At 49.6% G+C, this 12,161-nt stretch overlaps 1 protein-coding gene across 2 annotated transcripts in view; it reads right to left on the reverse strand.

Annotated features, from left to right (window-relative positions):
• The window catches only part of TANGO2 (transport and golgi organization 2 homolog), a 147,691-nt gene that overhangs the window by 85,654 nt on the left and 49,876 nt on the right, over positions 1–12,161 (reverse strand). For both annotated transcript variants that reach the window (XM_056821399.1, XM_056821398.1), the window contains exon 2: positions 3,816–3,921. In XM_056821399.1, the coding sequence (XP_056677377.1) occupies positions 3,816–3,871 (56 nt within the window). In that variant the 5' untranslated portion in view covers positions 3,872–3,921. The remainder of the gene's footprint in view (positions 1–3,815; positions 3,922–12,161) is intronic.

Raw genomic sequence — 12,161 nt, forward strand, 5'->3', positions numbered from 1 at the left:
GTGCAGATTTAGAGCGGCTAAACTGCCAGCTCCCCTTTGGTCTGGGTCTCCTGCCCTGGTTAGTCCACCTAAGCCTTAGGTGTGGGGCTAAAAGGTTAGCAATGAGGACTCCCAGGTCCCCCAGCTGCTCTTGGGTTCAGTCACACAGCTAAGGTTTGAGGACTTGTTCTTTGCTCCTTACACGGGGAGTTCCTCTGTTCCCTCACAACCACTCCACTTTGGAATTGTGACTCGGGACTGCGTAACAGAGCTGCCACATAGACCCTTCCTGCTCCGGGTGCAAGTACAAGGGTTCCCTAGGAGGCCTTCCTACCCGGATATTTCCTGTCCTCTGATGTTCAGTCCTCTTACTGTCCCCACCACCAACAGTGCCCTCCTTGGCCAGTCCTTACCCCAGTGCCCACAGGCCTCTCTCTCTCTCTTCCTTAGCTGTCAGAGCTGGAAAAATGACTCACTGTGGCTTTTTCTTGGCTTTCCCACTTAGAATGTTTTCTGGGTTGTTGTAGAGGAAGTTATGAAGGGTCTAGGGCAAAAAGCCTACCTCGCCGGCCACCATCTTGACTGTCCTCTATCTATGTTCACCAGCCTTCTCCCCAAAGCGAACGATGGATTTGAACGTGGCTGCTCAACAGCAGCAAAAACACGCACCCAGGCACACTGCGTGAGAGAGTGGACAGGTCTAGACTTTCAGCTTGCGAGGAGCATCCCTGGCCCACTCCTTTCCCCTTGCAACTTTCAAATCTAGACCAAAGGCACAAAGCATTTTGTTTTCATTGAGATCTACACTGCAACTAGGGTGCGTGTCCCATCACAGGCAGAAGAGCCCGAGCGGAGGAAGAGCTCAAAGGCCTAAATCAGGGAGACAAAGCAGAAGGAAATGGAGACAACAGGGACCGCAGGGCGGACTGACTTCTGGCTACTGACCTAATAAGCCGGAGGACTCCACTTGCTACAAGTTAAGAATGGATCCAAGCATTTAGAAGGGGGTCTTTGAGATGATGTCACTCGATTTATAAGAGACCCCCAGGAAGTCCCTGGACTCCAGAGGTGGGATACAGCTCTGGCATCCATTCTTTTGGAGGTCAGCCATCAAGATCTCTTCAGACTGAACCTCCAATGCCGAAGCCAGTAGCAGTCGAGATTTTCCGAGACGCACAACTCTGAGGAACTCCGTTCAATGATCCACCGGCTCTTGACGTCCAACATGGTGCCAGGAAAGGAGCTCTGTGTGCGCACAATGCCCTAACCAGGACTACAGAGAATGCTCTAGCCAGGATGTAAACAAAGAAGGATGCCCTAGTGCAATTCTTTAATTTGGGGCCATGCTAAGCCCAACGCGGACGGACGTCCTGGTAAAGGGGGTGATCTGCACACTCACAGGACCTGGCTCAGTGAGCTGGGGTTGGCCAAGGAAATGTGGACTTGCCGTGCGGCACGGTCTCTGGATGGCCTTTATGTGATTGAGGTCAGCATCCATCCTCCGACGTTCATTAAAGCTCCCGTTAGAGATGACATTCTACTCATTGCATCAAGCCCCAGAACAGTATAAATCCTCTGCAAATCAAGAGAATAGTCTAACCATTGGCACTATGAAAAATGGATGAAAAATGGCTAATTGGGGCAGCTAGGTAGCTCAGAGGATAGAGAGCCAGGCCCAGAGACAGGACATCCTGGGTTCCAATCTGGTCTTAGACATTTTCTAGCTGGGTGACCCTGGGCAAGTCACTTCCCTCCCACTGCCTGGCCTTTAATGCTCTTCTGCTTTGGAGACAATACACAGTATTGCCGACCAATGCCCAACACCCAGATTATGCCATGCAGCTTGTCAGCCCTAAGAGAAACAAAGCAGGTAGACATCAAAGCAGGCCCCCATCTGAGGAATCACATGGCACGTTCTAGGACCCTGAACTCCATAAACAAAAGTCTTCTCTTTCCCCTCTGATATAGCTTTATTTGCTTCATTAAGTATTCCTCAGTTCTGCCATTTTTCACAGGAAGCTCTCCTCGGAAGCAGGAACATCCTGTCTGACCACGTCCTTGTGTGCGGCTGCCGATCAAACAGCTTGACCTTGGAAGAACCGGGCTTATCAAAGACTCCAGAGTGACAGGAGAGGTGGAAGGAGACAGTGGCGCAGCCCTAACAAAGCCTAGGCATGGGAAAGGAGGAGGAGATGACACCATGGAGGCGGCCAGGGGTACGATTCAAAAAGGAGGTGGGCTAGCCCTGAAGGAGGATGGAGAGCTCCAGCACACAGACGGCTGCCTCGGAAGCATACTGCCTCCTCCGAGAAACTGCAAGAAGAAGGAGGCCTGCAGGAAATGGGCTAGATGGAGGGCCTGAAACCTGGCTGACCCTCAAATCTAACCTCCCATTCTGATACTTCTTAGCTGTGTGATATGGGCAAGTTCCTTAACTTCTATTTGCCTCTGTTTCCTCATCTATAAAATGGGAATACTAATAGCTCCTACCTTCCAGGGTTCCTGTGAGCTTCAAATGAGGAAAATGCAAAGCACTTAGCACAGTGCCTGGCACAGAGTAGGTGTTGTACTAAATGATAGTCACTGTTACTCTATGGAAACCTGAATAATAGTCTCTTAGACGAGGAGGTTTCGGGGACTTCTCCATTTCAGGCCGGGGGGATGGAGCTCTCAGACCCATGGAACTGAGCAGTGTCATGAGCAGTGTCTCCAGGAAAGTGTCTTCCCGAATAGATCATCGTTGTGTATTTATCTAATGCCCACGCGGCTGCACATCATCAAACCATGGTAACTGATGCAAACAAAATACCAGTAATGAGCCTCTCCTAAAGGGATGGGCCCCCAGAGGTTCCCAGAGGAGGTCTCATGAGGACTTAAAATCTGGTCTCTGGTACTTCTGAGCTGTGTGGCTACCGCTCTGAGCCTCAATTTGCTCATCTGAGAATGGGGATGATAATATTTGTAGTAACTATTTCACTGGGCTGCTGCAAGGCACATTAGTTATTACTCTTTATTTTTCTTAAGAAGAGCTCCAAGCATTTTCAGTGATGTTATTGATCCGTTGTCATTACCTTCCATCTGACATCACAGAACAATCACTGGCTAGAATTCGAGGACCACATTAGGACAATAGATTTTAATTGAAAAGGGCCCCCAAGACAAATGAGGAAACTGAGGTCTCAAGGAGGGATGTGACTTGTCCAAAGTCATCCAAGGACCAAGGAGCAGACACTGTGAGTGACTGTGCGATCTGGGGCAGGCCTTATTTAACCTCTCTAGGATTCTATTTCTATGTCTGAAAAATGGGAATTGTGGCACAGTGAATTAAGATCCAGGCTTGGAGTCAGGAAGATTCACCTTCCCCTGAGTTCAAATTGGCCTTAGACACTCACTTAGCTATGTGAACCTGGGCAAGTCACTTAACTCTGTTGGCCTCAGTTTCCTCATCTGTAAAATGAGCTAGAGAAGGAAATGGCAGGTCACTCCAATATCTTTACTGAGAAAATCCTATTTGCCTCAGTTTCCTCATCTGTAAAATGAGCTGGAAAAGGAAATGGAAAGCCACTCTAGTATTGTTGCCAAGAAAATCCCAAATAGGGGTTGTGAAGAGTTGGATGTGACTGAAATGACTGAACACCAACAAAAAGGGGTGTTAAAGTGGACGGTTTTTCCAGCTCTAACTGGGAAGACTGCATCAATTATCATTCAGCTCAACAGGCACAAAATCAGTTTGCCTTTGCACGATGGAGAAACTATCCCAGAACAGGAGGACGAGCATTTCGGCACTCTAAATGACCCTTCAAGAAAAGACAGCAGACCCAAATGGGGGAGATTACCTGTATGCATTTTTGGAAACTGGGCGAGGATCAAACTTAAAGAAGATGATACACATGGGGAGGTGTCCCTGAGGCAGCTGCTTCTTTCAGACAGGTTCGATTCAGTCTGTGGGCAAAGGAACAAAGAGGGCTCTGTCATCCGAGAGTGACCTACAAACCCCAGTCACTCAGTAAGCATTCAGGAAGCCCCTACTATGTGCCCAGCCCTGAGCACATCTTCCAGGCACACGTTCAGCCTCCATTCAGGAGCAGTTCAACAAATAATTGGTCCTACTAAGTGTTACTGGGCCCACAATATGCTCTAAGATGCTAGTCAATGGTTTTACCACATTAAATTACCTTCAACAAATATCTTATGAAATGCCTTCTATGTGCTAGTAGGGATACAAGTAATAGAAACAGCCCCAGCCCTCAAAGAGCTCATATTCTCCAAGGTAAACAAAATGACTTCCAAGGCCCTTTCCAGTTTTAAATCTATATACATTAAAAAACCAACCACACTCTTGCTTTTGGACTGGACCTGATTTCACCAGTGCGAAGAACTTACCCATTAAGAACTCCTTCTACAAAGGGAGGTCCCTCGATTGGGGAATGGCTGAACAAATTGTGGCATATGAAGGTGATGGGATACAGTTGTGCCATAAAGAATGATGAGCAGGAGGACTTGAGAAAGAGCTGGGAAGACCTCCATGAACTGATGCAGAGTGAAACAAGCAGAACCAGGAGAACATGGTGCACAGTAACTGCAATGTTGTGGGACAATCAAATGTGAGAGACTTTGCTATTCTCAGCAATGCGATGATCCAGGACCATTCTGAGGGCATGAGGACAAAGAACGCTATCTATGCCCAGAGAAAAAGCTGTTGGAGTTGGAATGCAGATGAGAGCACGTGATTATCACTTGTTTACTTATGTTTTGGGGTTTTGGTTTTAGAAGATTATTCGCTTACAAAAATGAATAACATGGAAATATGTTTTATGTGATAATGCATGTATGACCCAGACTCAATTGCTTGCCAGCTCCAGGAGTGCAGAGGAAAGAAGGGAGGGAGACAATTTGGATCACATAACTTCAGAAAACTTATGTGGAAATTTGTTATTAAAATAATGACCTTGTGTAAGTCACTGAATTCTGTATGTCTCAGTTTTCTCATCTGTAAAATGGGCTGGAGAAGGAAATGGCAAATCAGTCCAGTATCTTTGGCAAGAAAACCCCATACAGGGGCACAAATTGATAGACACAACTGAAACAACTCAACAACCACAACTTTTTGGGTAAAGAAAACTTCTTTCGTTTGAATTTTTCTTTTTCCATAAGTTAAGGCAGACATAAATGACTTGCCCAGGGTGACATGGTTAGTTGAGACTTAAAGAAAGCCAGGGAGGTCAGTAGTCAGAGCAGAAGACTAAGAGTATCCCAGGCATTGGGGACAGCCAGAGGGGAGAGATGGAATATCTTATTTATGGTATAGCTAAGAGGCCAAAGTCACTGAATGGAAGAGTACATGTTGGGGAATAAGAGGAAAAGACTAGAAAGGTAAAGGAGGGGCAATATCAACCCCTACATCCCTCCCCACACACACATGCATGCACACACGTGATATTTGTCTTGTGAGCAAGAACAAAGCCTTTATGGAGTAGCAAAATAACCCAAACTCTGCTCCTAAAAAGAACAGATTCAAGTCTCTCCAAGCCACGGCGCAGCGTGAGATCAGGAAGATGCAAGACCGATGGTGGGAAAAAAAGGCAGAAGTAATCCAGCATTTTGCTGATATGAAAAACTACAATTTTTCGGTGCCCTCAAGACTGTCTATGGGCCATCAAAACCCACCACCACTCCCTTGCTATCCTCTGACGGTGACACTCTCATAAAAGATAAAAAAGGCATCAGCAACAGGTGGAAAGAACACTTCAGTCAGCTTCTCAAACGACCCTCTTCAGTCGACCAAAGCGCCCTTGACCAGATCCCCCAAAACTGCACCATTGAACAACTTGATGTCCCTCCTTCAATAGAGGAAGTCCAAAAAGCCATTAAACAAATGAGTGCAGGCAAGGCACCCAGTAAAGACGGGATCCCAAACGAGGTGTACAAGGCCTTAAATGGAAAGGCGCTCCAGGCATTCCACATAGTGCTGACCAGCATATGGGAAGAGGAAGACATGCCCCCAGAACTCAGAGATGCCTCCATCGTATTCCTATACAAGAACAAAGGCTCACGAGCAGCCTGTGACAACTACAGAGGCATCTCACTACTCTCCACTGCTGGAAAGATCCTCGCCCGTGTTATACTCAACAGACTCCTGTCATCTGTTTCAGAGCAGAACCTTCCTGAATCACAATGTGGCTTCCGAATGGATTGCAGCACCATCGACATGGTCTTCACAGTGCGGCAAATGCAGGAAAAATGCCTTGAGCAGAACCTGAGTCTCTACATTGTCTTCATAGACCTGATGAAGGCGTTTGACACAGTGAACAGGGACGCATTGTGGGTGATCCTCAGCAAGCTCGGTTGCCCAGCAAAATTCGTCAAACTGATCCAGCTCTTTCATGTCGACATGACTGGGGAAGTCCTATCTGGTGGAGAGACTTCCAATCGCTTCAACATCTCCAATGACATGAAACAAGGCTGTGTCCTCGCTCTGGTACTATTCAATCTATTTTTCACCTAAGTATTACGACATGCTGTGATGGATATAGACCTGGGCGTCTATATCAAATACTGACTGGATGGCTCACTATTCGACCTTCGCCGCCTGACTGCAAAAACAAAGACAACAGAGAGACTCATCCTGGAAGCTCTCTTCGCAGATGACTGTGCTCTCATGGCCCACCAAGAAAATCATCTCCAAACCATTGTGGACAGGTTCTCCACCGCAACAAAACTGTTTGGCCTGACTATCAGCCTCAGCAAAACAGAGGTGCTGCTCCAACCTCCACCAGGGAGGCCAACGAACCAGCCGTGCATTACAATCGACGGCACGCAGCTTTCTAACGTCAACACTTTCAAGTACCTGGGCAGCACCATCGCCAATGATGGGTCCCTAGACCATGAGATTAATGCCAGGATCCAAAAGGCCAGCCAGGCACTTGGGCGGCTGCGCTCCAAAGTCCTCCAACACAGTGGTGTAAGCACTGTGACGAAGCTCAAAGTGTACAATGCAGGGTCCTCAGCTCGCTCCTGTACGGTTGTGAGACATGGACACTGTACCAGAAGCACATGAAACAGCTGGAGCAATTCCACCAATGCTCCCTCTGGTCAATCATGAGGATCTGATGGCAGGACCGAATCACCAACCAGGAAGTCCTCGACAGAGCCAACTCCACTAGCATCGAAGTCCTGGTCCTCCAAACCCAGCTACGATGGTCTGGACACGTCATCCGCATGGACCCACAGCGAATACCAAGACAGGTATTCTATGGTGAACAGTCAGCTGGACTCAGGAAACAAGGCCGACCAAAGAAAAGATTCAAGGATCAGCTAAAGTCCAACTTGAAGTGGGCTGGCATTACACCAAAGCAACTAGAACTCGCTGCCTCTGACAGAAGCAGCTGGCGAACCCACATTAACCATGCTGCCGCCGCCACCACCTTTGAAGATGAGCGACGTCGAGGTTTTGCCGCTGCGTGTGACGCCGACACCAGGCCACAACTGCACCTCCCGTAACAACTGGCGTCCCAGGCCCCATGTGCCACAAACTGTGCGCCTCAGCCTTTGGACTCCAAAGCCACAGGAGGGTATACCATAGATGAAACTGCACAAAGACAATAGTCATTCTCGATCACCGAGAGACTACCACTATAAAACACCATAGCTAAGAATTGATTTTGGACCTTGTAAAAGGAAATCAACTGCCAGGACCTCTACTACCGCTGGAACCCTTTGCTTTGCTTTCTCAGATCATTAGGGTTTCGATTGTCTGCCATGTTGGAATTTCATAAATCTGTGGGAATCCCACAGTCCTGCATTTGTAGAAGGATCTAGCCATTCACTGTTTTAATTGTTTTCTTCAGGCAGGAGTTTTAAGCCAAAAGCCAATTAGTCTTCTGAAAAGAATTACAAGCAGAGTCTTACTGACTACATTCCCTAAGGCTTCTTATTGGCCAACATGGGCTTCAACACAGCTGTGGGGGGAGAGACATGCCCTCAGGGATTGGCCTTTCTTTGGTGCTGGGATCCGAAGTGAATTAACAACAGATCTAGAAAAGTGACAATAGTGCCATGAAGAAGGGGGTTTCATCTTTGGACCTTCCCATTGCACAATCCATCTTGGTGCAGCCTCTTCCCAGAGATGACACGGGAATGGCTTCAGTGTCTCCCAAGGCCCAGCTCCTCACAGATGCTTGACCCACAGCTGTCCTGGGATATTTTGGGGACACAGGACAGACCCCAGTCAAGGTTTTGAAGGCTCTGTCTGCTGCTACGGTCCTAACCAAGCCTTCTAAATGGCATGAACCTAATTAGCCCCCACGATGTACTTGCCTATCACTCAGAGTGAGGGAACTGTGCCCCTTCCAGTGTGAAGCCCATCTTAGATACACAATAAAACTGGCTGCCTGGTGACTGCCTCTTGTTCCTGGGTTTTCTTTCCTAGGATCCTTGGACTCACCAAGGTTCTGAGGGCAGGGCAGGGCAGGGCTAAAAGAGCCCACAAGAAGGTAAAGGGACCAGGCCTCACTTGCTGACTTATAAGGCGCAGGCCTGAAGTGAGCTGATGTGCCCTTAGAGCAGACCCACTGGGTAGTGGCAAATGGACTTTATCTGGCAAACTCTAACATTTTCCCCAGTCACAAGACAGCAGCTGCAAGGAGATGGCTTAGTTTTATGGCCTCCATCCATCTCCCTACACTCAGTCTCTGGTCCTCTTACCCCACTCAGCTCTCTATATGTGATGGGCTCCCCCGAGTCAATACTGCAGCCTTAGCAGAAGGTGCTTGAGAGGACAGTTCTGAGGGACTTATGAGAAAGAAGCTATCGACATCCACAGAAAGAACTGTGGGAGCGGAAACACAGAAGAAAAACAACTGCTTGGTCACATGGGTCGATGGGGATATGACTGGAGATGTAGACTCTAAGCAATCACTCTAGTGTGAATATCAGTAATATAGAAACAGGTCTTGATCAATGACACATGTAAAACCCAGTGGAATTGTGCGTAGGCTATGGGAGGGGTGGGGGGAGAGGAGGGAAAGAACATGAATCATGTAACCATGGAAAAATATTCTAAATTAATGAATTAAATAAAAAATTCAATTAAAACAAAGAAGGTGCTTGAGAATCCCACACTCTGAGGGCATCAGCCCCTCTGAAGCAGGAATCCCCTCCTATGATAGATAAATACCCCCAGAAAATGGCCACCCAGCTTCCTCTCGAAGATGCCCAGAGCCCAGGAGCTCACAAGCTCTCGAGTCTGCAGGAACACCCAGTACTGTTCTGATTCAGCAGCTGCTCATCTTGGCATCGGCATTCGCCACTCTTGATGGCAAACCCCAAAACAACAGCTGAACGGACAGGCTGATAGTGATGGGCATATCTGTGGTGTGTGATGGGTCCCGAGAGAGTCTGAGTCTTCCTTCTCCACGCAGTCACCCAAACACAGGGAGCCCCTCCTGCTTCTTAGTGTCCTGAGTCACAGCTTTTTTTAGAACCCAAATGAGGCTTTCAGGGTTTTCTGCGTTGGCGTTCCAAGAGAATGCAGACATTTTCCACCACATTTAACACTACCATTAAAACTAGAGCTGTGAGCACCACATTCCTACAGATTTCAAATGAACAATCAGCCACTAGCTACATGCTCTGTTGAGCCACGGCCAGCTGTCAGGGCCACGGAAGCCAACTCTGGCGTTGAGACACGGATGCCAGGCAGTCAGCTGCTGAGGCTGCAGGTGAATGAATAAGAGATGGAGAAAACACCCTCTTGTCCCAACTTCCTTACCTTCAAAGCCTTGACATTGTCCCCATCCCCTCTCCAACTTTCCCTGGCTTGGACACTTTAGTGGCCCTTTCCCTTGCCACGACCAATCACCCTACGTGTGTCCTTCATCTTCTCCCATTTCCTCCAGCAGGCTGTGAGCTCTCTGGGTCATCTTAAATCCTTCTTTAGCTGCTGGGTCCTTCCCTGCTATCTATTCGCATGCCCCAGTGTTCTTCATCCCTAAAAAAACACTCCCTTGGTTGTGCCCTTTCCTCAAGCTATCATCCCACATCTCTCGCCTCTTTCTCAGCCAGACATTCTAGAAAAAGCCTGTCCAGATTTGCTCTCTCCACACTCTCCTTCTATTCTCTCCTCAAGCTCTTGCAGCCTGGCTTCCACCTCATCAATGACACGGTTCTCTCCAAAGTCATTACCCGTCGTGCCAAATCGGCCATTTCTTTTCTCTTTTGTGGGTCTTCCAGTCCTGCTGCAAGTGGCACCGGCGACCACCTTCTTCTCCTTCTGGATCCTTTATCTTTTCTGGGATTCCACGGCCCCACTCGACCCTGATTCTCCGGCCCCTGTGATGGCTCCTTCTCAGTCTCCTTTGCTGGCTCAGTGTCCAGAGGACACCCCCTAATTGTGGGTGTTCCCCAAGCCTCTGTCACAGGCCCACCACTCTTCCTCTCTTGGTCATTTCATTGGTTCTGATGGGTCTAATTATCGTTTCTAGGCCAGTGATTTCTCCCTTCAGTGAGTTCCAGTCTCTTATCACCAACTGCCTATTGGACATTTCAAGCTGGAAGTCCCCGAGGCATCTCGCACTTAATACATCCCCAATAAAATTCCTTATCGCCCCAGACCCTTCCCTCTTGGAAAGCCCATCGTTCTACTGAGGCTTCAAGTCTGAGCCTCGGGACTTTGGCACGCCCTCCCTATTCAGGCAGCTGCTAAATCATGCCATCCTACATAACGTTTCCTGCATCTAAGCTCGATTTCCTCGAGGCTTCACCACATCTCAGAAGCTTCTGAAAAGGGCCTCCTTGTCTCAGTCATCTCCCCAGGGCGGCCCATTTCCCACCCAGCTCTCACAGCGATGTCCTCAAGCATAGATCTGCCCGGGACATTCCTGTCGGGTGAATCCCAGGGGCTTCCTGCTGCCTCTCGAACCAACACGTGTGGCCTTTCCAAGGCTCTCCTAAGCCCCCTCTCTTTCAGGCTTCCCTTTCCAATCAAGTCACCTTGTCTTTCCGCCAGGGCACGGCTCCACCTCCCATCTCTGCTTGCCCACTTTCCATTTGAAGCCGTCCCAGCCCCAGCCCTCCCCATGACCCTGCCTCGGAGCCTCTCTACGCATTTATTCCCCGTGGAGCTCCCCAGGGCCTTGCGGTCTCCTCTCCCCGCTCACGGGGGCCGTTGATTCTTGTGGCTGCCCCCAGCGGCTCGCACGGGGCCTAAAACATCGGGGTCCCTCACGAAAGGCCTGGAGACGCCCGGCTCACTCACTGCAACATTCCCTTCCGACTTGGCAGGAAATGATGTTCTGGTACTTCTTTCACAGGTATGTGGGCTGTATAGTGTTCAGGGAAGACCAACAGCTGGGGGGGGCTTGCCGGACTGTGGGTGTCCCCCGGCACTCACCTCTCGCAGTTTCCCCAGGAAACCGGCCTGGAAAGCAGGCTGCGCAGCAGGCCTCAAGCGCTTCAGGGCTCCGGGGGTGGCGTCTACCCCAGGCCTGTGGACTTCCCCTGCAGAACGGGTGGAAGTGAGAGCTCCGAGGACTCCATCGTCGGTCAATGGCTGGCCTGCCTTTCAGTCACTTAAATGGAGGCTCTCTTTATGGGAGTTCATGAGACGTGGAGAAGAACCCCGAGAACGCCCGGGATGTTCCGTTAGCCGGGCCCTGCCTGGGGCCCCCTTCCTAGTAAGCTGTCGTCTCAGCCCCGTGTCAGCTTCAGACTGGGGAGACGGCCCCCTCTCCGGACCCCTCCGGACCTCCTAAGAGCATCTGCTCTCCAGAACTCTGGTGCCTCCAGAAGGGTGGTGTGGGGAACCTTCCCTTCTCCGTGACATTGAAAATGGCTGCCAAAGCTTAGGCGGCCTCTCTAAGGGGGCGAGGAGGCACAGTGGAGGAGGGCCAGGCCTGGACTCGGGATCTTCCCCAGTTCCACTCCGGCCTCAGACACTGGCTATGTCACTTCACCCTGCTGGCCTCGGTTTTCTCATCTGTAAAATTACTGGAGAGGGAAATGGCAAAGCCCTCTAGTACCTTTGCCAAGAAAGCCCCACGTGGGGTCACGGAGGGTCAGACGTGACTGGAAAACCACTGCCTGCCTCACGGAATGCATACGGGTGAGTGGGGGCGCTCTCTCCGCTATCATTCACTGCTGAAGAGGCCGAGCTTGCCCAGTTAGCACGGCGGGTGCAGAAGGGA

Source organism: Monodelphis domestica, chromosome 3, assembly GCF_027887165.1.
Source record: "Monodelphis domestica isolate mMonDom1 chromosome 3, mMonDom1.pri, whole genome shotgun sequence".
Taxonomy (NCBI): domain Eukaryota; kingdom Metazoa; phylum Chordata; class Mammalia; order Didelphimorphia; family Didelphidae; genus Monodelphis; species Monodelphis domestica.